The following is a 27,048-nucleotide window of genomic DNA, read 5'->3' on the forward strand; positions in this document are numbered from 1 at the left end:
GTAGAATGATTGTGCAAAGAGATGTTGTTGGAATAAATCATTGAGTTTTGAAGATAGGTGTCTTGTTATAGTTATGCATTCAAATCAGTTTCACCAGTTTGGACTGAGGCATCAACAGATTTTCAATGTCATACCCCCTATTGTGCAACATGACCTATTCAGAACATCACAGTCAGTTCTGACTAGAGTTAACAACTGGCACGAGTTAAAATTAGTTTTATGTCTGACAAAATATATTCATACAGTTAACCTACACATGTAAATACACAAAATTTGAACATTCAGAACACAAATGTTCCAGAATTCTTTTTTTTTTTTCCAACATTTCAGACACTGTTTCTCTCAAAGATCAAAACCTAAATACAAGCGCATTCATACACAAAGGATATCTTTCCATTCAAGCCTTAGGTGAGTTATCAGTAGCTCCATCACTCCTGCTTTAACCCCAGGCTGCTGCTATCTATCATAATTCGATCTAACAGAACTCCACTAAAACTGCTCTTCTGTTGCTGCTGGGTATAGTGAAACATGTGCAGGAGTTACTCCGTATCTCTTATGCCCTCTTATCTCGTCCTTATGTATTCTTTTATCTTTCTGTCAAGGCAAACCGCTCTGACATATATTTGTATGGATGTGACAGAAGCCCAAAACCCTTCTGCTTCAACTCCGTCAGGCTTTAAAATCGCAATGGCTCTTTTAGTGGGCTGCAATTATGTGCAAGTAACACTTAAAATGTGTGGAAAACCTTACTCTTGCATGTGCCCTAACAAATTCTTACCAATCCTGAGTGCATCCAAGACACGTTTGCCAAATCCTGACCAGAATGTTTTAACAATTCTCCATTTTCCCTGAACAGTGCTGGCCAGTACTGATCAATCCTGCCCATTCCAAAGGAAGTTTGATTAATTGTGAACCTACTCCCAGGAACATTTAAATTGTTTGATTAATTCCTCTCAATCCTACAGGCATCTATCACTATCTGATACTACACTGTTCCTGATACTGCAGAATGTTTGACCAATTTTGTCTACTTTGTCAACTGTAAGGCCAAGCGATCCCAGTCACACTGGCAGAAAGTTTGTATTCACACCTATAGAATGTCTGGCCACTCCGGTTATCTCCAACAGAAAGGGTCCACTTCCACACAGTCTCAAATACTTTAAACTCTCTTGAACATACTTCTGCAGAAACTTTGGCTGTGGACATATTCCACAGAAAGTTTGAGTAATTAAAAGAAACAAGAAAAAGGAAAAAGAAACATTTCTCAAAATGTAGGTAAGTAAAAAGTAAGATTTTTGACTTTGAAATTTAGTAAGGTTAAAGTCTACCTACATAGAAATACTTTAGTAAAGGAAATCCCACAATTACAGGCACTTTTTGATACATTCATTTACCGCCAATCACACATGCTCTTTCTGAACTTAAGCCCCCTAACACCCCAACAAATCCCATTTAGTTTAAAGACTAAAGCAATCAGAAAATAAGTTTTTGTTGGATTTTGTATTATCCCAGTCCAGATGCACATGTCTATCTTGGACTTTAACAGTGTTTGGATTGCTGAAACTAAACATATATCTTCTACAAACACACACACACACACACACACACACACACACACACACACACACACACACACACACACACACACACACACACACACACACACACACACACACACACACACACACACTTGAGAATAATGACAGGCCCTGATGTTGTGCTGTTCTGCTTTGATGGTGCTTCCAGTCTGCACGCTTCCACTGAGATTCACACAATCGTGAAAACCCCAGTGTCATAATTTCACACACACACACACACACACACACACACACACACACACACACACACACACACACACACACACACACACACACACACACACGAAGCCCTGTGCAAACATACACAAATGCCAACAAACTACATTCACAAAAAAAAATAATAAATTGCTCAGACATGAATTCCCTATAGAAGTGAACACACTATCTTGTCATACACACACAGCACAGCTGTAAAGGCTTGTAAATACTGGTATCGTGAAAGTAACTCCCTTACCAATGTGTCTATGAGCACATCCTTCCTTTGGACACGTTCCTTTACTAAGCCAGAGAGCATTTGCAGGTGTCTGCAGGATAACATTCTCTCGAACCTTTGTAACACTTGAGAGGCTGAGTGGGAAGACATTTTATCCGAGTTCTTTCAAGCATCTTGAGCCAAATCCATGTTCGGGGTCAAAACACAGGCGAGAGTAGGCTTTTACAGGGAGATCTGTACTTGTTAGCTGCAAATGATGCAGGCTTAATCGAAACCAGGTCTAGAGGGAACCATGGGAACTGTGCAGCAATATGTGGTAACCCATGCAAGACTTCTTGAAGAGATAGCGTCAACCAAACAATATACAGGTAGCTCCAGAGTTACCATAGGTCGACTTAATTTGTAGATTTTACGATGATGTAGCAGCATTTGTACGGAATGATACGTTGGGATGCTGCCAAAATTTATTCATCTCCCTTACTCTCACCAAAGGTTGAAGTGTTGGTGTTTCAAAGCCTCATTTTAGCTCTTGTCTCTTTTCTTTTTATCGGCATCACCAGGCACTTAAACACAGATTTCCTCTAAGTTCATCATCTATACGATTACACTTGTATATTCTCTATAGCCTCTGAGTGTACCTGCTTCTTATAAAGCACTTGTTTACAGAGTCTCCTTAAAAACTCGGCTCAAGAAGTTCACAAATATTTAGCCTTTCTTATTTATTTGCTAGTCTGTATCATTTATTTTGGCAGTGCAGGCTCTAGTCATGGTTTCACTTAGTAATTCTAAATGTTCTAGATTTCCATTTAAGACTAACTTAGTAGGATATAAGGGTTTCGAATAAACAGCCTTCATGAGGTTAAAATTGTTCTTTAATGCAGGAAAACACTTTGTTCTATTTTGTTGAGGGGAATCAATCCATTATGCTGCTTCGCCAAGCGTTTCATTGGTGCCAGTTGGATCTTGAGACAATGGGATGGTTTTACAGACAGATGCATCTTTCTAGTTGTAGTTGATAAGACTACTTCATTCAGTCCTATGCTTACTTTTTTGAGGATAACAGGCTAATTGCACATGAGAATTTGAATGAAATCATAGCCCTGGTTGCTCCATTTAGACATCAGGAATTGTGCGCTCATGTATGTGGAAAAGGGTAGATAATGCTTTCCTTCAAGTTTGTTACCCTGCCTTGTGACTGAAATAGTCTTGCTAGTTGTATATACTGTACACCAAACAGACCACCGATCAGGCATAACATTGCGACCACCTGCCTAATATTGTGTCCCCCTTTTGCTGTCAAAACAGTCCTTTTTTGGAGCTCATCTGTTGTATCGGACCACATGGACCAGCCTGCGCTCCCCCCTTGCATCAATAAACCTCGGCCGCTCGTGACCCTGTCACAGGTTCAACCCTGTTCCTTCTTTGGACCACTTTTGGTAGACACTGACCACTGCAGACCGGGAACACCAAACAAAAGCTGCAGTTTTGGAGATTCTCTGGAGATAGCCCAGTCGTCTAGACATCACAATTTGGTCCTCTTCAAACTCCCTCAAATCCTTACACTTGCCCATTTTTCCTGCTTTTAAAACATCAACTTTGAGGGCAAAATTTTTACTTGCTGTCTAATAAATATAAATGCTGCTCATAATGTTATAATGCCATGATATTGTGTCTGGTTGGTGTACAGTATATGCTAGGTGAGGCTTGTTGGTCTAGATTTCGCAGTTTGGAATCGAATGGAGGGAAATTTTTTGTAGTCCACTTGTATTCCTTCTAATTCCTACAACAGTCCATATTTTCGACAAATATTCTTATTTCTTGGTAACCAATAAAATGCTGGTAAACAAGCTTTGGGAACACATTTGTTTAACGTCTTACTGATACCGTCAATATCGTATAGTGTCATAATAGTGAACTTACTGCATAACCAATGCTGTTTTGCACATACATAAGATCAATTAAATTTTTAACATGATAACTGGCTACAAATTAGCATTTGAAAATCTACAAATCTAGCATTGGTGAGCTACATGACAGAAAGTCAAAGCTGCACTTATTATCTAATATTAGTTCCTTTATCCAGGCTTCATTTTCTACTATTTATTTTTCAGACATTCTTTTAAATCTAGTAGCCCTAAGGTGGTAGAAAACAGCAACAACAAAAAACGAAGCAGTAACAGCTCTGCCTTTTGTTACTTCTCTCATGAGACACGTTGACCGCTTGGCCCTGCCGCTCATCTAATCGCTTCAGCTCATTCTTACTAATAAGCTATTGAAGGCTTTCATAAAGAAATGTCACATCGCTTAGTCTGTCGATTGCCGCCTCTCGAGCTATTATCTGCAGCTAATTTCGAATCAGCGTGTAGCCTGGGGGAATTTGTACACATTCAGATCGGGTAATTAAAAAGAAAAAAATGTGTTTTCTAATTAATACGCCAGTTGTTAAACACAAACGCAGATGCCGATGTCGGAGATACTTTACAGCGACGTTCCGATTCGATTCTAAAACCATCTCATATGTCATTGCTTGCTATCTTGCTTTCACACACATATGGACAAACATAAACGGAACCACTGAGCGTACAAGTGGCCCAATGCCAATCGTTTCTGTAAATAACAAATAATGTCATTTACATAATATGTAGAAGTTTTTTTTTATTAACTCTTTGTTTTCGTGTATACTTATGTGCGCTTGGGTTCACAGACTATGAACTATTTTACTAGGAAAATAAATATAAATCAATCTCCTCATTATTGTCTTCGGTATGATGTTGATCAAGACTTTTCTGGCACTGATACACTGTTACACTAATATAATGAGAATCAAACTATAATCAGTTTAATTAAACATTTTGTTCGAATCATGTTTTGTTCTTCATCCCAGGCGTTCGATGCTATTATTTATATCTTCTTTGCCGTGGAGATGGTGGTCAAGATGGTGGCTCTCGGCATCTTCGGCCGCCGATGTTACCTTGGCGACACGTGGAACAGACTGGACTTCTTCATCGTCATGGCTGGGTGAGTGTTGCTGGGGAGAATTTTCTTTCATGAACACATGGTTTATGGTTGAGGCAACACACTGTAATAGAAATGTAATACCGAATTTACCCACATTGCTCTTTAGTTGCATGTTAATACACATAAATTAGTTAGATGAATTGAAATTTTGTCATGATAACTAGCCACAAGTAAGTGTAAGTATGTGAATATTTAAATAAGAATGTTTATTTATATGTTAGTACGTTAGTATTTTAATAAGTAGTGGAACCTTGATACTCGCGACCTTGTCCCTCGCGACTTCGATAGTTTGCGACTTTTCATACTTTCAAAGAGAAACTCGCGAAAAATATTTAATTTATGAGAAGCCGTGAGTGGCTCAAAAGTTTGAAGTAACATTTCAAAACAGAATTTGTACCAATAAATTACATAAAAATGTTCGAAATTTTTTTATTATTGTAATATTCATTTAAAGTAGTAAACAAAACATTTATGACAAGTTTACAATTTTTGTTGAGTTTACAGTACAGTACATGTACAATTCCCCTTGAAAAAGAACCCATCAAAAGGAGAGTCAAAACCTCATGATTTTTTGTTACTCATGAGGGGGTCATAGAACGTAGCCCCCGCGAGTATCGAGGTTGCACTGTATATCAATACTGATGTGTTAGGGAACTCTCGAGAGTGGTAACTTCATCAGGTATAAATTTGAATGTATAATTATATTCATGATATCATCTCGAGCAAGAAGCAATGTTAAGTTCGGTGTCTCTGTTTGAATATTTTGATGTAAAAACACTATTGCACCCAGAAACACATTTTCATACCCTGAAGCATTTACCTAACTCAAACCTCTCAACTCACCCTGCACTGCAGCACACTCCCTCCAATCCTCTAGCACTGCTGTTACTTATACTACCATCTCAACATCTCAGCACTTAGGTGGTGGTACAAACTTACCCTTGATGTCCGAACAGCTGCATTCTAGCATTTTTTAAAATGCCATCAAAAATGCCTTTTCTACAATTTCCATTTAATTAATTCACTATTATACCATTCATGCTATAACAAACTCTATTTTTCTCCATCTTGTGAAGATTTGTGCTCATTCAGCTACAAGATTGTTAGTAAACTCAGGTGACGGTGGTGATTTAAGGAATCCTGGTTTTCCAATTCATCCCAGAGGTGTTCAATAAGGTTGAGGTAAAATAATGTACAGCAGGCCACTCAAGATCTTCCACTTCAACCCATGTAAACCATATCTTAATGGAGCTGACTTTGTGCACAGGGACACTGTCATGGTGTCATAGGTCAGGGGTCGCCAACTGGTGGATTCCGGTCCGAATCCGGAAGACCGCACAGCCTTTTCACATAATGAAATAAATGTATGCCAAATGCTATTTTCTAATAAAATTCTATCTATATATTAAAATGTATATCAGGCATATCAAGATCAGCTCAGTAGACCCGTCGGGTCTTACGGCACCACGGGTCGCTACTTCAGTTACTATGCTCACTGTTGCTACGATCAGACGTGCAGTTGCACGTGCAGTGTAGGCAGCAGAGAGCGATGCGCAAACAGATGAAACTTTCAGTGAGTGAGTGAATAAGTTCAACTCAGTTCAGCCAAACCGACGATTTTATTTAATTTTCATTCGGGGTTATTTACATTTTTATTGACGGAACTGTACAAATGAACAGATAAAGGGTTTCTGGCACTTTTTCATTTTTCTCTACACTGGCACTTTTTGCCTGTTCGTGTTTCTGAATAATATTGCCGATGATGTTTTTCCAATGCGACTTGAAGCATAGAGACAAGAGAGCAATGTTAAACATTAGGTTTTTAGGTATATAATTGTCCGGACCTCAGCTGGCGAGGAGGGTTTATTTACTGGACCTCAAGCTAATTTAGTTGAAGACCTCTGCTGTTGGTTATGGTTTCCTAGACCAAATGACTGGAAAATTGAAGCTACCACATACAGAGACATCCTATACAATTATTTGCCTCCAACTTGGTGGTAACAGTTTGAGGAAGAACCATGCACGGCTGGAAATGTCACGTGTGCCAATACTTTTATCCATATAGTTGTTGCATGAACTTGTGTACTCTTGTTTCAGTTGTGTTTCTGTGCTATGAATCTCCTAGAACTTATTAAGTGTATGCATTTGAACCTGGTTTGGTTTTATTACAACTTCCTGTTGGACTGCTATCAGAGGTGGGAAGTAACGGAGTACAAATACTTCGTTACTGTACTTAAGTAGATTTTTCTGGTATCAGTATTTTACTCCTCTATTTATTTTTCAGACAACTTTTTACTTTTACTCATTACATTTTTACACAAATATCTGTACTTTTTACTTCTTACATTTTCAAAACCGGCTCGTTAATTTAGTTTTAATCCACTGATTTATTTTTTTATTTTCACTGTGTGCCGATTTCAGGCGAACAACCGATTTCCACAGATGTAGACTAGTTTATGGAGCTAAGAATCAGCGAGCAGAAGGCAGTAAGAAGTTTGGGGTTAATGTGGATGAGACAGAGGGAGTCAGTGATGTAAACATGACTGAGAACAGACACATTCCTGATCATCATCATCATCTTTTCTCTGCTTGTGTTCTATATGTGGATCTTCAGCCTGGATACATTTATTAGGTAAAAACATACGTTTATCCATGACATCCTTTCTTAGATATAAAATAAATAAATAAACTCCAGATAAAAATATTTTTAATCAGTAAACTTTTGTTTTATTTCTGCGCCAAGTCTCAAATCAAACACCAAATCCGCCATGTTTTACACAATTTACCCTCTAGGTGGCGTTTTGTGGGTTTTTCCCTCATAATGGCGACACAAACTTAAATTACTGTCTTTATTGATCGTACAGATAAAAACAATACATCATTCAAATCTGTAAAATGTCTATAATTTTCTATATATAAGCTTCCTGACTTGACTTGAAGAGGTGCAGTTTCTCCGGTATCACAACTGTCCGTGTGGAAACATAGCAAAGGCTCTTAATGATGTCCACACGTCTCTGCACTGATATAGCCTTTATATTTAATCACTGTACATATGCTTACATACATATCACATGCTGTAAATATGATACATGTTTAACACCTCCAAGCTGCCAGTTTTGGGCACCTGAGCAAGCCCTTAACTCACTACTGCTCATTTAGTGAATTAGATCATTAAGAGTCGCTCGGGATAAACACTTCCAACAGGAAGTGGCTATATCTCGCTATCCTTGTCTCTATCTAATTGTCTCTGTGTCTCTTTTAGTAAATGTCTCTGTCTCACTGTATATGTCTCTCTCTTGCTGTCTCTCTATTTGTTTCTGAATCTTTCTAAAGCTGTGTCTGTGTCTCTTTGTCTTTGTCTCTGTCTTTCCTGCTTATTTACATGTCTAACAAAGTTTTGAGTTTTGAAAGTAATGCCATTAGCGATCTATGATGAAAGACTTTCCTGGTTCGATTCTTACCTCTAGTTTCATATTTAACATTATAGGAAGTTTTTAAAAAAAGAACAATAAAAGGTCATTGAAATTGGTTGCAGGTAAATCATGGTATATCAGTGGTGCAGGTGTTGGAGATGTGGTTCTTGTACCTGAGTCACTTCTCATAGACTTCGAGTAACTGAGAGAATGAACAGGAAGGAGAAGTTTTGACCCTCTACCATCATGATCTAAGAGAAAACAGTGGTCTCTTAACTATAGAAAAGCCAAGAGTCCAATAAGCAAAGCCTTCTTTGCCCCCCCTCTGGTAGTGTAGTGGTTAGTAATGCAGTCTCTGCTATCTGACTCACCCGGTTCAATTCCTACCCCTTAGCTATCCTTTAAATTGTTTAAAAAGTTTTATAAAAGAACCAAAAAAGGTCCTAAAAATCAGGTTCTTGCAGGAGATCCTGTGGCTCAATTGGAAGAGCTTTGCCTCTGGGTTGAGAGGTTGCTGGTTCAAACCCTGGCCAGGACTCAAAGTTAATAGTGTGGAAGGTTCCGGTGACAATAGTGAGGAAGGTCAGAAATGGCTGCATGGAAGGTCGGTTGTGGACGGTTTGAGAGGGCATATCCTGAACCAGGGGGGCAATATTCAGGCGTCTGCCCCCTTGGCGGCTGAGAAGCTGAAAACAGGGGCTTATGAAGCAAAAGCATCCAAAAAAGTATGAACATAGGCTTTCGCCAAAAAAAATTTTTTTTAATAACATTGTTTTCTCTCCTAAATGCAAAACTATCAGCCTGAACCTTTTCTGAGGCTATAACCCAGCAGGTCCTCACAGCCTTTGTTTACAGTCACCCAATCCATTGCTCACCACACACTAATTTCCACCCAACTTACCCAGTGTGGGGACAAGTCAGATTTGAACCAGCAACCTCTGAACTCAGAGGCAAGGCTTTTACCACAAAGCCATCAAGTCCCACAACTCACCTGCTTTTTTTGGGGGGTTTATCCTTCGTTTCATGCTTCAAAGCAAGAAATTCAGACCAGAAAGAAATACAGAAAGTAGGATTCAAACCCAGAACCCCACCAAGAGCAAACTACCAGTCTTAACCCAATGAACCATCTGGAAGGACAGGCTGTGTTAATTGTTTAGAGCAGGTCTATCTTTTTTTTTCAAACCATCAACACAAGAATATAATGCTAAGGACAGACTTAGGAAGCAAACCCATATCGTGACTAGCAGGGTCAATGCAGGATTTGAACCCTGATTCACACCATTAGCAAGGCACCAGCATTAACCCACTGAACCATCAGGAAGGACAAGGTGGGAAGCTTGTTTAGAGCAGGTCTATCTTTCTTTTTAACCCATCAAAACAAGAATATGAAGATGTAGGAATCAGGAATTTAACCTACCTCATGACTAGCAGACAGAAAGCCAGGTTTGAACCCTGACCACCAACATTAAGAAAGTACATCAGGAAAAAACAGGATGGGAAGCTTGATTAGAGCAGGTCTATCATTCTTTTCAACCCATCAACACAAGAATTTAACGCTAAAGAAAGATGTAGGAAGCGAATACAGATGTAAGTAGCACAAGTTGAACCTACATTGTAATTAGCAGGAAGAAAGCAGGATTCGAACCAAGATCCCCACCACCAGCGAGATACCAACGTTAACCCATTGAACCATCGGTCAGGACAGGCTAGGAAGCTTGTTTAGAGCAGGTCTATCTTTCTTTTCAACCCATTAAAAACAAAAATATATCGCTAAAGAAAAATGTAGGAAGTGAATCCTGATCGTGACTGGCAGGCAGAAACCAGGATTCGAACCCTGAACCCCACCAAAAGCAAGACACCTGATTTAACCCACTGGACCATCAGAGAAGACAGGCCAGGAAGTTTGTTTAGAGCAGGTCTATCTACCTTTAAACCATCATCAACACAAGAATATAAAGCTAAAGAAAGATTTAGGAAGCAGGAACATAACCAACATCGCAACTAGCAGGATTCAAACCCTGATCCTTACCATCAGCGAGGCACCAGCCTTAATCCGATGAACCATGGAAGAGAAACAGACAGGGATGCATGTTTAGATGAGGCACAAGCCTTAAACCACTGAGTGACCACTGCTGAAAAGCATGTGTACTTTTTGGAGGGTTCATACTTTGTTTCATGCCAGCGCAGTAAGAAAGAAGGTATGTAGGACTGGCTTTGAAACCTTATCACCAGCGTGGACTATATTAAGGACCATGTTCAGGCACAAGCCTTAAGCCACTGAGCTACCACAGAAGTGCCTTTTTTTTTTTTTTTTTTTTTTTTTTGGTGGAGTTATCTTTCAATAAAGACCAGAAAATCGAGAAATTAATCCAACACAGAATTGAAATGTTTTCAGAGTGGACAAGGTCCAGAAGTTTTATTTACCAACACAGCAACCACCAGCTCGACCAGGAATCAAACTCTCAAACTCATCCGCGTGTGGACTCTCACATTAACCCACTAGGCTAGCACATCTATCACATCGATCTATCTATCAATCTATCCATGATGTAAAGGTCCAATTAACAGCTTAAACAGGTAGCAGTAATAACTACGTTTTACTTAAGTACATGTCTGAGCCAAAACTTTTTTACTTTCACTTGAGTAAAAAAGTATAATTAGTACTTCAACTTTTACCCGAGTATCTTAAAACATGAGGATCTGTACTTCTACTTAAGTAAAGGATGTGTATACTTTTGCCACCTCTGCAATAAATCCACCACTTAAGCCATGTTTGTCATGTTTCCTGAATGGGAGTGGTCTGGAAATGGGCTTCTTTACAAAATGGCATTTATGTAATTGATTATTTTTAGCTCATCTTTTCCCAAAATATCTGGCTGGACATGGATGAAGACGGAGGGTATTTTTTGACAACCACATAGATTTTAAAACCAAATAGTAAATAGCCAAACAGCAGAGGACTTTACTTCAAGTATGTTTTTGAGGGACATGGTGACACCATAGAAAACTTGCCATTGATGAATAAAAAATTGTTCTGAATGTGTCCCATCCCCCGAAGATGCAGATACAAAAATGTTAAAAAGAATCCGAGGCTTTCATGTTGTTTTGCGCTGTTTTATCTCCATGCAGCACACATTCGGATACAAAAGTACAGAGCTCAGGTATCAGGAGGTGTCCTTGCTGCTTTCAAGAAAAAAAGTTGGAGACGTTCCCAGGACAAAAACAAACAAACAACAACAACAAAAAAAAAAACGACTCGGAGCGACTGTGTAATAGAGCAATGCGCAAAAGAGTTTATCGAAAGCTGGATTGCAGCCATATTGGGTATCTCACATAAACAGTCCTGAACAGTAGTGTTGGCTGAAGATTTAACAGAACTGGAATAGACTTCACGAAGCGAGGTGATGGCTGTTACACCATACTGCAGGCCATTAATGAAGAACATCAAGTCCAGCTGTTTCTTTCCAAGTTGGATTTTGAATAAAATTGGAGCTCTGCAAGCAGAAAATAAAGAGATTTATATGAATTTGATAGTAGAGTATCTTGTTCTGTCATTACCAAGTAAGCATGGGATCACACAAGGAACGGTTAGTTACATTTACAGCATTTGGCAGATGCCCTTATCCAGAACTAATTACCATTATCTCAATTAGGCAGTTGATGGTTAAGGCCTTGCACATGGGCCCAACAATGTCAGCTTGAGGTGCTGGGATTTGAACATACAACCTTTCATTCATAAGGCCAACATCTTTTCCACTGAGCTACCACTTACTCTGAGTTTGAAGGGGTTCACACCCAAAATTGGCTCAGCTTCCAATGTTGGGCCCTTGAGCAAAGCCCTTAACCATCTGTGATCCAAAGATGCTGTTGATGTTAGCTTTCTAACATTGCTGGGTTATGCAAAGATAGACTTTCACTGTGCCTTAATGTACATGTGATGACTATTAAGTCCTTTCTTTTATTTGCAGTTTCATGATTTGTTTGGAAATTCCAATACAACTTTCCTGACAAACTTTTTAACTTTTTTGATTGATTGCTGTTGCATTTGTCTTTTAATGTTTTACTTTGCTGATTGTAATCGAGCACCAGCGGCATATTTACTGCATACTAGTTTGTTCTGCTTTTTCCACGCCATTTAAATTTGGTGTCATTACTTGGAGATTTCTAGGGACCACTTGGTTCTCTGCCCCTATGTCCTATGAAGTGCATGTACTTGTTTTGTGGATCCATGCAGTGTTATGCTGTGTGATCCATACTGGTTATCAGGCCATCAGTAGAACTTTAATTAGCTGTGCTTTTGGAATTTAATCAGCAGCACACAAAAGACTCTGAACCTTCCCTTTTGTATGTTTGTTGACCATTTGTTTTTCACAAAACGGCTGTGGGATCGAGAAAGCCACTATGGAAATTCGAAACAGTTCACCTGCCCTGTGACAATGCACAAGCAACAAGAAAAGATTTGAAGAGATGGCAGGCTACATGTGTCTCAGAGGAAGCATGTGTTAGGCTTCACCCTTCCAGATTGGTAACTGCAGGGGGTAATTGGCTAGAAATGAACAGAGATAGAGCAGGGTAAAAAAACAGAAGTGTGTATCAGTGTATATATATGCATAATTGTATGAAAGAGGAAGACAAACAAAATATTCTAAGATTTTGAATGTTGCTATATGCATCAGATTATTAATTAAAGTGTGCAGTACATACAGTATTAAAATTGGGACACTGGAATTGATGATTAAATTAGGGTCAGACTATTACAGGAAAATAATAAATGATATTGTGTGATGCAGCGGATTGCAAAGCGTAGTTCAGTTGCCTCAACATGGTGACTGGGGCATCTGGTGTCCTGCATGGATCCAATACATAGCTTCAACTATGCTTTGAATAGCTTATCTTATTGTAGTATATTAAACATATAGCCGACATCTAAAACCTGTAACCAAACACCGAATCACTTTAGGGAGCCCTCAGTCACAAAAAGATTTGAACCCCCTGGTCTAGTTAATGTTACCACTCTAAAATTGTTTATTTGTTAGATTGACACTGTTATTCCTTATTTTCCCGAACCAGCCATGGTTCTTCCACAAACTGTTACCACAAAGTTGGATGCACACAACTATATGTCTGTATATGGAAGTATCACATTTTCCCTTCACTTGAACTCGGAAACCTGAACCTGTTCCAGTGCTCTTGTGCACAAAGCCAGCTCCATGAACATACATGGTCTGGAGTGGAAGATCTCCTGCTATGGAGCTCTGATTTCAAACCTATTAAACACCTTTGGGATGAATTGGAATGCTGACTGTACCCCAGCCCTACTGACCTTACCTACATGTAGCTGATTGAGCACAAATCTCCTCAAGCACAGTCTACTGAAAGATCTTCCCAGAAGAATGGAAGATTTGTTTTCAGTGTTCTTTATATGAAAGACTGGCAGTGTTTATTCATGTATATATGATAAAATAAGGTTTTCATTATGTACTCTACACCATGTGTATACTGTATGTGGGACTGGGAATGTTGTTAGAAGTAGAAGTTCTTAGATCTTTAGTGAGCACATATCTGAGTCATGATCTGTGTAGACATGTAGCCTGTAACAGAAGTGGTACAGCTTCTGACTGTGGAAAATGAGTCAGTGGGATTTTGATGCACCATGGGAATGCAGCTTTGTTCCATGTTTAAGTGTGTATGTGTGTGTTTGTTTGTGTTTGTTTGTGTGTGTGTGTGTGTGTGTGTGTGTGTGTGTGTGTGTGTGTGTGTGTGTGTGTGTGTGTGTGGTATCTTGATCAATTTGCGCTCCAGACAGACCGTATCTGAATTTAAAGCAGCGTTGATCGGCTTGTTGGCAACATGGCGTAGATAATTCATACAAATAGAAGCTCAATTGTATCGCCAGCTCCCCACTTTATCAGCTTTTTTTCATCTGTTTTGCTCGTCTCGCGAAGCAATGAGTGACTCTTGCTATCTCTCTCTCTCTCTCTCTCTCTCTCTCTCTCTCTCTCTCTCTCTCTCTCTCTCTCTCTCTCTCTCTCTCTTTTACTCCCTTCATCCGTCTGTCTTACTCTGCCTTTTTTTGGTTGACCCATAATGACCTGAGCTGAACGCCATTACATATGCAGGAACACTTCACTTCCTCCTGACAGCATGAGTATTGGCCCTTTCACTGACACACAAACACACATACACACACATTTTTCTTATCCTGCTCTTCCTTCCTATCTCTTTCCCTCTGTAGTGCACTTTCTTCTCACACACACACACACACGCACGCGCACGCACGCGCACGCACGCACGCATACACACGCACACACACACACTGTTATTTTCATCAGTTGTCATATATGACAGCCTGGCTAAAAAATTCACACAGAAGTCGGACGTGAAAAAACTTTTCTGACATGCACCAAAGCAATATTAGACACGTGTAGCGAAAGCAATTGCACAGTGACACAATTGTTGTGCTTTGCCTCTACACCCTGAAATTTATATCGTGGTGATGGGGCTTGAATTTGGGTCAGTGATTCCGGCAGCTGTCAGTAAAATATCTTTTCAAAGACTATGAAAAGAACCAAAAAAATGAATAAAATAAAGATACGGACCACTAACTTTTAAGGGAAAGCCTTAGCATAGGGAAATTTTTGTGGCGTATTTTTCTCGGCATCACTGACGAGTTTAGAAACACTCCACAAAAAATCTGCAACTGAAACTGACAGACTTGGTGGGTGAAAAAAATCATCTGGTGATTTTTATCTGCTGCTTTTCTGTGAGAAGTTAGCTTAGTTGTCAGATTTTAAATCAAATTGTTAGCACTGTTACAATGCTATTTACCAGTCAGGTTTTGCGACGTTTCTTTTCACGATTGTCCACTGAAGTCGTATTAATGAGAAATCTATTCAGATTAATGAGAAAAAGTTAGCTAGGATCAGTGCCGTTGCTTTGCTGGTGGTTATTAGCATAGATTTTTGGATGCTTGTTAAACCTGCTCATGTCTCTGCTTGTCCTGTCCATACCTGACTGTAATTAAATCCCAAGCTTTTTTAGGTGCTGATTGAGTGAACTGGAAGGCATGCTACGACTGTATGATGCTAGTCAAAAGAATTAAGGAAAGCATTGTGTAACAAAATGATAGACCAGTTTACACAACAACAACAGAAAATAAAAATAGATAACATTTTTGCAACCAAACAGTAATTTTCAGTAACTACAGCCAGACATTTATATGTTGCAGATTATAGCTAGCTATAGCCATACTTAGAGCCAAAAAAAGCTAGCATTCAGATATGTAAGGGTGCAGGGTGTAACCCAATCTCATGTCATTGGAATTGTATTGGTGTTAACAGAAACTTTAATTGTCCTTCTGGACCACTGTGATAACTTTCATAATTAATTGTCTTTTATTGGTGAAATGTTATATCTAGTGGATTAATGACCACCATAACAACTTTGGAAACTTGATCACATGTTGGTCCTAATGGTTTCTAAAGAACATCAGTAAGGACCACTGTCACATTATTAAGCATCCAGATTCCAGTAGGTGTCCAGTTTGTTTTAATAGTAGTGATGTAATGATGTATAATAATACACTTATGGAACCCGTATGGTAATAGATTTAGTGGTGATGGTTTTGTACTGGTTTGTGTAGTGGAAACTATTAACATTTCTGTGATGGTTTATAAATTGTCTATTTTGTTTTTTTCAGCAGTTTTTAAGTCAGTTTTCATCTTAATTATCAAGTATCTCATCAAAAATTCCTCACACAGACCTGGATGCAAAGTGACCAGTCTGAAATGTAGTAAAAGATGCATGAGAGATCAGACATGCAAGAGGATAGACTACAGGATGCATGTGCACACACACATGCATGAACGTCCCCGTCAGCATCGGCGTGTCTGTGTGGGCGGATGATGTTGTATACGTCTGCAAGCTTCTCTCGAGCAGTGTTTTCTGCTGGCAGGCTCTGAGCCGTGCTGTGTGAGCTGGCAGCATGCATGCTTAAAGAGTGAGGACTGGAACAGATGGATGGATTTAATTGATATCAGGCTTCATGGCGGTGCGTGCATGTGTTTATGCACACAACTAAATATGCTCGATAAAAGAAAAAATAAACAGAAAGATACTCTCATTCTTCAAACAAATACACAAGGGTTCTTGTCTCTGTTGTGAAGTTCAAGTTGTGTGTAATCTCAAATTTCGAAACATACACTTATGGGATTCAGTGGGTCTGACAGTCAGGGTCTGATACACTTAACCTGGTCATGCGAATTTATTTGAAGATCATAAACTCTCAATTTATGGTTAAATTTAAAGACCATAAAAATTTTGTGGACACCTGACCATAAGATTCATCTGCGTTTTTTCCCACATCCCACACCACATGTAGCCCCCATTTGCTGTTATAATACCCTCCACTTTTCTGGAAAGATGTTCCACTAGATTTTAGACTGTACTTCTGGAGATTTGTATTCATTCAACCCCAAGGGCTTAAGTAAAGGTGCTTCAAGGGTGTTCAATAGGCATGAGGTCAGAGGTCTTAAGGTCAGAGCCACTCAAAATCACTTCCACTCTAACCCATGTAAACTACAACTGGAGCTGTTTTTGTGCAAAGGAGCAGTGTCATGCTCGAGCAGGTTCAAGTAAAGGGAAAATCGAAGACTAATGCTAACATTCAAAACCATCCTATACAATTGTGCGCTTCCAACTTTGTGGTAAGAATTACATATAGCTAAAAAGATTTGTTTGGGAGTTTAATAATTTTTTAACAAGCTAAAACAATATAATATTCTGCTACTTTTTCAGTCGTCTCAAACTAAATTCAAACACAGTGTGAATTGTAGCGACAAAGCGACCAAAGTTCGTTCATTTTTTAAAGTGATAGATCGCAAAAAAGTAATTTTTCAAGTATTTATTCTTCATCAGAGTATTTTAACTTTGGGAAAAGTTGACTTCTCTACGTTTGAATGCATAATATCTTACTTTTTACACCACTACATCAGTTCATTTTGGAAAATGTTTAATTCTCCACATTTAAATGTGAAATATCTTACTTTTTACACTAATTTCTTACTTTTTACACCACTGCTTCAGGATAAAACAAAGAGTACATAATTTACCACAGCTTTTCAACAAGAGCTGACAGGGACCATTGGCGACTCGAAGTAGGCATGTTTGACGAATGGACACATTTGAGAAAAGTTTAACTTTATGCATATGAAGGAATGTAGTAAATTCGCTACTGATATGAGTCAAGACAGCAAAAGGCACATGATTCGTCTCCTTGTTTGAGGAATGCTATTTGCGTTACCCATTGATAAAAGTATAACAGCTACTGCCCACTTTATAGTACAGTAATAGGTGACTTGCAGCAAATGTGTATGTATTTCAACCATGAAAATATCCCTCATTCTGAAAATTTTTTGTCAAAAGTAATGTTTTTTTAAATATATTTTTTATAGTCTGGTCTATTCCTACCCCTAGGCTAGGTTTTTATTTCAAGATCCCACATAACAAGTATAAAGCATTTATTAAAGTTGAATGAATAAATAATAACGGGAAAAGATGCACGGTTTGTGAAAGTGCTATAGGGAACACAAATAGTGTTTTGTTGATTAGACAAATCTCCTTTTTTTATTTTATTTTACATCTTCAGGATGTTTTTCTTTTTTTAAATTTTCACCTCAAGGATGCACCACTAGAGGTTACTAATAAGTCACTTAGCTTCTTTGTTCTTTCTCCTTTGAAGCCTGTATGAAGGCTTATAATGGCATTAATGGATTTTATTAATATTCCTTGTTTTTACTTGGATCTGAAATTGATAAATTTGAAGCATGTTACATTACAACACCAACTGTACATTCATTATTTGTGTTATTTATTTAAATGGTTTTGTGGTTGAAGTCATTGGTTGTTTGGGGTGTTTATTCAACGGTGAATTTGATAGCTAATTGTGAACAATGCTGTGTGTGGTTTTGTGTAGTTAATTGGATTTTTATAAAACCACAGTGTACTTACAGATGTGCATTTTGTATTTCCTGTACACACTCGCACATAGTTTGCCTAAAGGAATCATGTACAGTATTTCACAAAAGTGAGTACACCCCTCACATTTTAGCAACTACTATACTATAGAAATAAAGCTTGGATATTTTTTTGAGTAGACAGCATGCAGCTTGTACAGCAGTACAAATTTACTGTCCTCTGAAAATAATTGTCAAAATAGTGATTACACTCTAAGTCATCACAGATGTACGTCGTGTAACCATGCTGTAGACAACCTGTCCAAGAGCATGAATTATTGGAACCATGTCCTGTGGTCTGATGAGACAAAGATAATCTCATAATACCAGCAGTTTTCCAACATAAAAATGACCCCAAACACACTGCAAGAAAACAACCGCCTTGCTGAAGGGGTGAAGGTGATGCGGTGGCCAAGTATGTCTCCAGACCTAAACCCTATTTAGCACATGTGGGGCATCCTTAAGTGGAAGGTGGAAAAGCGCCATGTGTCTAATGTCCAGCAGCTCCGTGATGTCATTATGGATGAGTGGAAGAGGATCCCAGCAACAACCTCTGCACCTCTGGTACAGGTAGTCGTCGACTTACGACCTATGCAACTTACGACCATTCGACTTTACGACCACAATCGCTAGCCGCGACGTACGACAGTGCGTACCAGCTTCCGGCATCATTTCACAGTACTGTACATATAGCCTACTCTACTTATGACCAAATCGTGTTACGACAGATCTGTCGGTCCCAATCGTGGTCGTAAGTCGACGACTACCTGTATACATAGATATATATATAAATATTAAGTTTTAACATACAGCATTAGGTGAAAAATGCTTGTAAGTGTTTTAAAGTAATTATGGTGTTTTAAATGATGTACATCATCAGGACACCAAATGAAATGTTTTCTTTTGCTATGTTTCCACACGGACGGTTTTGATTGCCGGATATGTGCATCATGGTGGATATTGGTGATTGATTGGAGACTTGGCTACTCAGTTAAACTATTGTTTATGACTTAAACTTAAAAATAATTTTTCGGTGAAGTTTTTTCAATATCTATACATTCTAATTTGAGCTTAGTACAATAAGAAATGTATCAAGATATATTTAATATCTATTGTCAGTGCAGTGGAAGATTGTTGAACATCTATTACTATTATTACTACAAGATTCTTTTTTTCATACTAATTACTTATTCCACGTCCCCTTCTTACACGTGAAATGAAGTGGGCAAAAGAGCATGTGGTTATCTCTGTAGCAGTTATGGATTAGAAACCTCACTCAAGGGCAGTAGCACTGGTATCTCTCCTGCTGCAGGCTTGCTCCCAACAACCTCTGCCAACTGTGGGATTTGATCTCGGGGTGAACGTCCCTCAGCTCTGGAATAGCTGCCACTTATTCAAAGCGTTCCAGGCTGTAATGCTTAGACGGGTTCTTGTCGTGTTTCCTTCTGTGAACTAAACTTACGGTTCAGTTGTCTGATTCCTATTCACAAGAGTAAAAAATGTCAAGCAAAACTGATTTGAAAACAATTCCTGAACCTGATCTCATGGAATTGTGAACATTTTATTCAGTTCAATTTAACTTGTTCTCACTGCTATCTTAGTGTGATAATCGCTTCGGAAGATAAAGTCAGCAAGGTCATGCTGAAAATGGTAAAGACATACAACGCGGTGATACGTTATGAAAAATATGACTGCTCAGGAGACGATCCTTAAAATATTTACAGGTGGCGTGGGACAAAACGGCAGTAATTGCCTGATTAGCGAAAGTCACAAGGCGCAGCTCGTAAAGCATCTGTCAGCACAGTGGTTGATTCATCGCCAATGTATTATTTTTTTTTGCTTCTTCAACCTCCAGAAGCACTGCAATTCAATGCACTGTGTGAAGGCAGAGAAGAAAAACAGCAGCAGTCTTCTCTCCGCTGTGAGTTCCTGAAAACCGCCAGCAGTTCAAAGTCGGGCCTGAGCGTCAAATCAAATATTTATGCCACCACTCAGAGGAGAAAACAGCAGTCTAGTGGCATCTGTTTGCCAGCACCTACAGTAGTTATAAAAATGCAGTGTCAAGGAACACACCAAGATTGGAATGGACACTGACTTTCTGGTTGGTATTGAAAGGCACAATATGGATGCAATCTCCGAAGGCCTGCAGCAGGTCCAGCGCAGCGCACTCAGCTGTCTGACTGAATTTACATGGTGGGCATGCTCACGCACTTACACACACTCTCACACACACACTCACTCTACTCTACTCCGCAACCCTGGTCCCTAATGACGACTGGAGCATATCCGGAATTGGTGTGAAATGTACCTTGTTATGGTTCAAATGAATCGCAATTCCTGTGAGGCTCGTCTTGTACCCTGAACTAGCAGAGTCAAGCAACCTTTTTTTTAAATCTGCTGGCTTGGAGTTATTAGTTTCCTCTGTGCTCCCTTTTTTTTCCCACAGGATGCTATATTTGGTGCTTAACTAGAGGTAAAAATCATCTGTGTTACAGATTAAAGATTCATTAGACTCCCTTCAAAGGAATGCTGAAAAGTGGAATGTACAGAACTGTAAATAATGCTGTGCTACGTCAAACTCGGGTTATGAAATACGGAACGTCATGCAGTATTAACCACTTGACAAATGGTGCTTAGGGTGAGGGTGTGTGCCGGTGTGTATGGGTGTGTGAACATACGATCTTCTCTGTTCACTTTATTTGAATTCTTCTCTTTGCACACTTGCCACAACCATATTACCTATTGCAAGGAAATACACGTCAGGTTAAAAGATATAAATTTGTGTTAGCACTGTGCGGGCAGTTCCACACTTAAATTAGCATTTGGGACTACTTTAGGGCTCACTTGACATAGAAGAATTTTTTAAAACTGATTTTGCTCAATTCCATGTCACATTTGAGCAAAAAGGTTTGCGGAAATTTTTATTTATGTGCTTTTGATTATTGTTTTTTTATTACTAAAATATCTTTCAGTCTTTATCAGATCTCCAGATGGACATATTCAATAAGCTGTAATGTAGCTATAGATTCAATTTCCATTTAATTTGATTTGTGTAGTGGCTTTAACAATTATCATTGCCTAAAAGCAGCTTTGCAGAGATAAAAAGGTTATAAAATTTGACTTTGAAGAAAAAGTTCTTGAGATAATGCAAGGAAAAAAGGGACTCAAAAGGGAACCCAATGTCCAGGTGGCACCTAAAACTGAAACTGACTTGAACGAACCTATAGATCTCTGTTCTTGGGTTCAACATGTTATGCATTCTGAGATGCATTTCTACTCACCGTGTGGTTATTTCAGTACAGTAGCCTTGTCTTTTACTTTGGCTGTTTCCCTTCAGTCTGGCCACTTTTCCTCTGAGGTCTTTCTTCAACAAAACATTTATTCTCAGATGAAATTGTTTTTTTGTACCTATTTGTTTAATCAATTCGTGCATAAAAATCTGCCATTTGAAAAAAGAGATTAAATGACTGACATGTTACAAAAAAGTGCAGATGCACAACAATGCAATGGTCAAAATCACTGAAGTCACGTTTTGCACTCTTTTGATATTTAATTGGAAATTTTTATGTGATTCACTGCTGCCATATGGTTGGCTGATTAAATAATTGCATGAGGGTATATGCTATATTACATACTCAATGTTGAATAAATCTAATATTGTATCCATGTCGTGAACGCTAATTCATATCTAATACAGAAGATACAGTAGAGTGCTACAAACACTAATTCTTCTTGTTTGACCTCATGCTGAACCACATTCAAAGTCCAAAGCCCAAACCAAATCCATCCATTTTAGACAGTCTTGAGGAAGACCACTAGTTTGTGTCATTTTGCATTTGTACTGAACACATTTATCATGAATCTGTTTTTTCTCTTCAGGGTTGTGGAATACTCTCTGGACCTACAAAACATCAATTTTACGGCCATCAGGACCGTCAGAGTCTTGCGACCTCTCAAAGCCATCAACAGAGTCCCAAGTAAGTGCTTTAATATGTTGTGTGTTTACTTTATGGCTTTCATTTTGTTTTGATGGTGGAGACATGTTACCCAACTGGCTCGTGTGATTTGCTCAGAACGTTTATATTTCTGGTAATATTTTATGTCAGGTTTATTCACATTTGTAGGCGGGTAGGTGGGAAAAAGAAATGTTGTAGTATATAATATGTGCTAAAAGTTTTGGCACCCTCATAAAAATGATTTTAGACAATCAAATATGTACAAAATACAATAAGTTGTTTGGAGGTTCTTATTTTTCCTATTCGCCTCATAGACTATAAACAAATCATATGCACTACCTCATCATATTCTTGATTATGTACACACACATTTACATGAACTCAGCTCTTGCAAAGTCTTGCTCCTGGTGCATTCTGATGGAGTTGCTCGTACTTGATCTCATTTTTCTTTGGAGTTTATCTGATATTTAGATTTCCGTCTTTTTTCCCATTGACACAAATTGGCATTGGGTGTTGCGCTGAGATGACACGAATCAATATTTCTGTACACTGTGGTGTTCAAAACAGACTGGTAATGTACAATATTGTAAAAATGTTGCATGGTTCATGAATTTCAGTAAACATAATTAGGTTTCAGATCAAAATATGTTTGCCTCTACCATGAGGTTAAGGTTCAGAAATTGCAAAGATCAGATTTATTTTTATGTCTTTTGAGAGCAGGTACATTGTTTCAGAGCATATCTATAATCCAAATTCATGAAGGTTTCTTGCTCTATCTTGTGAAAATGCGACCAGTTAAATAAAATAACTTGTTTTCCAATGCCTCAAGAGCAACAGTACTCTTGTGCACATTTTGCACAATATCGAGTGGCCAAATTCCAAGGGTATAGCAATAAAAGCAATAACGCTAAGCAGTAAGTAATGATATTTCTCGTTTAACTTGCAAAACAGATCAGATTAATCAAAATGAGCCCTTGGGGTACGCCACCCGAGAGCCTCCTCAGTTAGACATGATTGCCCTTGACTTAATTTCCTCAAAGTCTCATGGATGATTGGATAAGATCACTGAATCATCTTAATCACACATAATGTGGGTTTAGGTAATAGGGAGTTAATAAACCTGAGAGACTTCCGCATCATCCCGTCTCTCCGCAATGTCAATGTACAACCCTTTGCAGCAGTGAAGTGGAATCAGGAGTGCTCTGAGTGATGGAGGTTTTAAGGTGGAGATTTAAGAACATCTAATGAGATATGTATAGAAATAAGAGCACATGTCAGTATACGTTTTGGATGATCTTGTGCATTGTGCCTGTTTTATTACATTTTTTTGGCTAAAACACAAACCTTTATCCAATAATATTTTAGACTTGTAAAAATATGAACATACTACTAAACTAATTCCTAAAGATTTTTAAACGTGGTACTGTACAAGTATGAAAATTAACTTACAACATCCATATACACATTATTCCACCTCTTGATACCACCACTAAAATGTTGCAATTATAGAAACCATCAACACAATACAAAGACGCAATATAACAACGCGTGGCATTACAAAGATAAAGAAATTTCACATATAAATAAAATGTCTTTTTGTCTTTTATACTTTAGTTATTGGAGCTTTACTGGGCATTATTAGATGCAAAATATCAATGCATTATTGTTTATTGTACAGGATTAATCATCCTACTAATTCAAACCTCAAAACGAAAGACTGTGTGAACGAGAAGTAAGATAACATATGCAATACCACAAATGGAAAGCATTATTGCAAAATTGCTCTATGATAGTGTTTTAGTGTGGAATATTAAAAGAGATTTTTTTTTCCCCGACACTTCAGCTATTACAGTTCAATGAAGAAGCGAAAGGCTTTTTTTTCTAAACTCATCACGTGAATCTTAATTAATGTCACACTCAAGACGTTCGTGCGATTTAGTGCTCACTTCGCCTGCTCAAGCCTCCATTTTCTCGCTCTCTTCTCACTGCACATTTAAATCGCATTCGATCCTAATGAACTGCTATCGATGGAACAATAAATCCAATCTAGCTAACACGTGCCGGCTCTGCACTCGACGTTAATGCAAGTGGGGAAACGTGTACACAAATGCACATTTAGCATTCTGATTTATTACCGATGTTATACTGTGCTGCACTTCTAAATAATTTTACTAGTAAATGATTACATTAAGCAGTTTAGATGGTGGTACGGGGGTATTTTCTTAAGTAAAAACAATTAGCTACCAAACAACTTTATTTCCATATGTAACCGGATGCATTTACTGTTTTTTATTTATTTTGTTGCAACATTGATATTTTTTCTGAAAACATCAGAATATTTCACCCAAACTGTGGCCCTAATGGAAGACTTGTGACTACATATAGTGGACAGTATATATGGACAAAGGTTTGTGGACAAGATTTGTGTGGTTTTTGAACATCCCATGCAATAATTATTCCCCATGTGCTCTTATAGTAACCCCCACTCTTCTGGATAGATGTTCCACTAGATTTTATAGTGTGCTTGTGGAGATTTGTGGTCATTTATCCACAAGCATTTAAGGCCAAAGGTCAGGTACTGATGTAGGTGAGGTGACCCAAGAAAATTTTTTTTAAAACTTTTGGTCAGTCCAAACTTTTGGTCTGTACTGTATATATACTGTATATATACAGTACAGACCAAAAGTTTATATATATTATATATACAGTACAGACCAAAAGTTTATATATTTTATATATACAGTACAGACCAAAAGTTTATATATATTATATATACAGTACAGACCAAAAGTTTATATATATTATATATACAGTACAGACCAAAAGTTTGGACACACCTTCTCATTCAAAGAGTTTTCTTTATTTTTATGACTATGAAAATTGTTCAGTCACACTGAAGGCATCAAAACTATGAATTAACACATGTGGAATTATATACATAACAAAAAAGTGAACTAAAAATATGTCATATTGTAGGTTCTTCAAAGTAGGCATCAAGAGAATGCCAAGAGTGTGCAAAGCAGTAATCTAAGTAAAAGGTGGCTACTTTGAAGAACCTACAATATGACATATTTTCAGTTGTTTTACACTTTTTTGTTATGTATATAATTCCATATATAATTCCACATGTGTTAATTCATAGTTTTGATGCCTTCAGTGTGAATCTACAATTTTCATAGTCATGAAAATAAAGAAAACTCTTTGAATGAGAAGGTGTGTCCAAACTCTTGGTCTGTACTGTATATATATATATATATATATATATATATATATATATATATATATATATATATATATATATATATATATATATATATATATATAGGTTTAAATGAATTTTTTATTTTTTTTTCAAAAATATTTTTTATTGAGCATCACCGCATACTATATCTACATATATTTAACAGAATTTTAAAATATATTTTGGTCAAAATCTATATATTACAAGGTGGAGTCCTGTGATGCAGTCAGCATTCCAAATTATCCCAAATGTGTTTAATAGGGTTCAAATCAAACTTCTATTGGAGTAGATCTTCCACTCCAAACTATGTAAACATATCTTCTTGGAGATAAGGGACAAACATACACTTATAAAGAACATATACATTTTTATCAACACATTATCTGTATAAAGCTGCTTTGAGACAATGTTCATTGTTAAAAGCGCTGTACAAATAAAAATAAAATGAATTGAGTTGAATTGAATTGAATAGAAATTTTCATGCTACCACATCCAAAGACATTTAAAACAATTGTTTGCCTTTAACTTTGTGGTAACAGTTTGAGAAAGAACCACATATGGATGTAAAAGTTAGCTGTCCTAATACTTTATCCACAACCGCACATGGTTAAAATGTACATTTTGAGAAATTGTTTAAAAAAAAACCCTAAAATAAATTATTTGTCAACCTGTAATCCATTTCAACATTTCCATGCCTACATAATTTATGACACATAAAGACTTTATTTATTATTAATACCGTACTCTACACCTATCGTCTAATGTGTGCATCATATATCTAGTTTAAACTCTGTGTTCTCACCATGTAATTAGTTTAATGGCTAGGCATAACCTTTAAGGTCATGTTCACAGCATTTGTAATTGTAAACATTGGCGCTCTTTTGCAACGTATAAAGCCGTCAGGGTCATGGCACCGATCATGAATCATAAAGTGAAGTAAAATGTGCACTGCTTGGATGTGTTATGATTTGTAGATGTGGGGTTTTCTGAGAATGACTATGACTATATTTGGTGCTTGCATTAATTATCGACTTTATTAGGTTTTATGAGCCATTATAAAGGAGGTCTTTGTGAAGCTGTTTATTTTTTCGATTTTTCTCTTTATTCAGTCATAATATTATACTAATGTCTTTTATCTAACTACAGTAGGCCGTAGTGCCGATCGGCACCGCATAACCTCCTGAGGATATACAACAAACATTCCCTTCTTGCAATTTCTTTCTCCTGTAAAGCCAAAGTAGGCAGTCTGGAGGCTAAAAGCCATGTGTATGTTTAACAAAGGGCTTCCAAAAACTGGTGGATGCAATAGCAATTGCTCAGTCAAGAATGCAGATGCTAGAGATCAGATCACAAGCAGGCTGGTTCACCAAAGGCAA

At 37.8% G+C, this 27,048-nt stretch overlaps 2 protein-coding genes across 3 annotated transcripts in view; both read left to right on the forward strand.

Annotated features, from left to right (window-relative positions):
• The window catches only part of LOC310716318 (arf-GAP with dual PH domain-containing protein 1), a 172,388-nt gene that overhangs the window by 2,819 nt on the left and 142,521 nt on the right, over positions 1 to 27,048 (forward strand). The window lies entirely within an intron of this gene.
• cacna1ib (calcium voltage-gated channel subunit alpha1 Ib) overlaps positions 1 to 27,048 on the forward strand; it is a 117,962-nt gene that overhangs the window by 627 nt on the left and 90,287 nt on the right. For both annotated transcript variants that reach the window (XM_083522738.1, XM_083522739.1), the window contains exons 2-3: positions 4,916 to 5,049; positions 22,355 to 22,452. In XM_083522738.1, the coding sequence (XP_083378864.1) occupies positions 4,916 to 5,049; positions 22,355 to 22,452 (232 nt within the window). The remainder of the gene's footprint in view (positions 1 to 4,915; positions 5,050 to 22,354; positions 22,453 to 27,048) is intronic.

This window comes from Silurus aristotelis, assembly GCF_946808225.1.
Source record: "Silurus aristotelis genome assembly, chromosome: 2".
Taxonomy (NCBI): Eukaryota; Metazoa; Chordata; class Actinopteri; order Siluriformes; family Siluridae; genus Silurus; species Silurus aristotelis.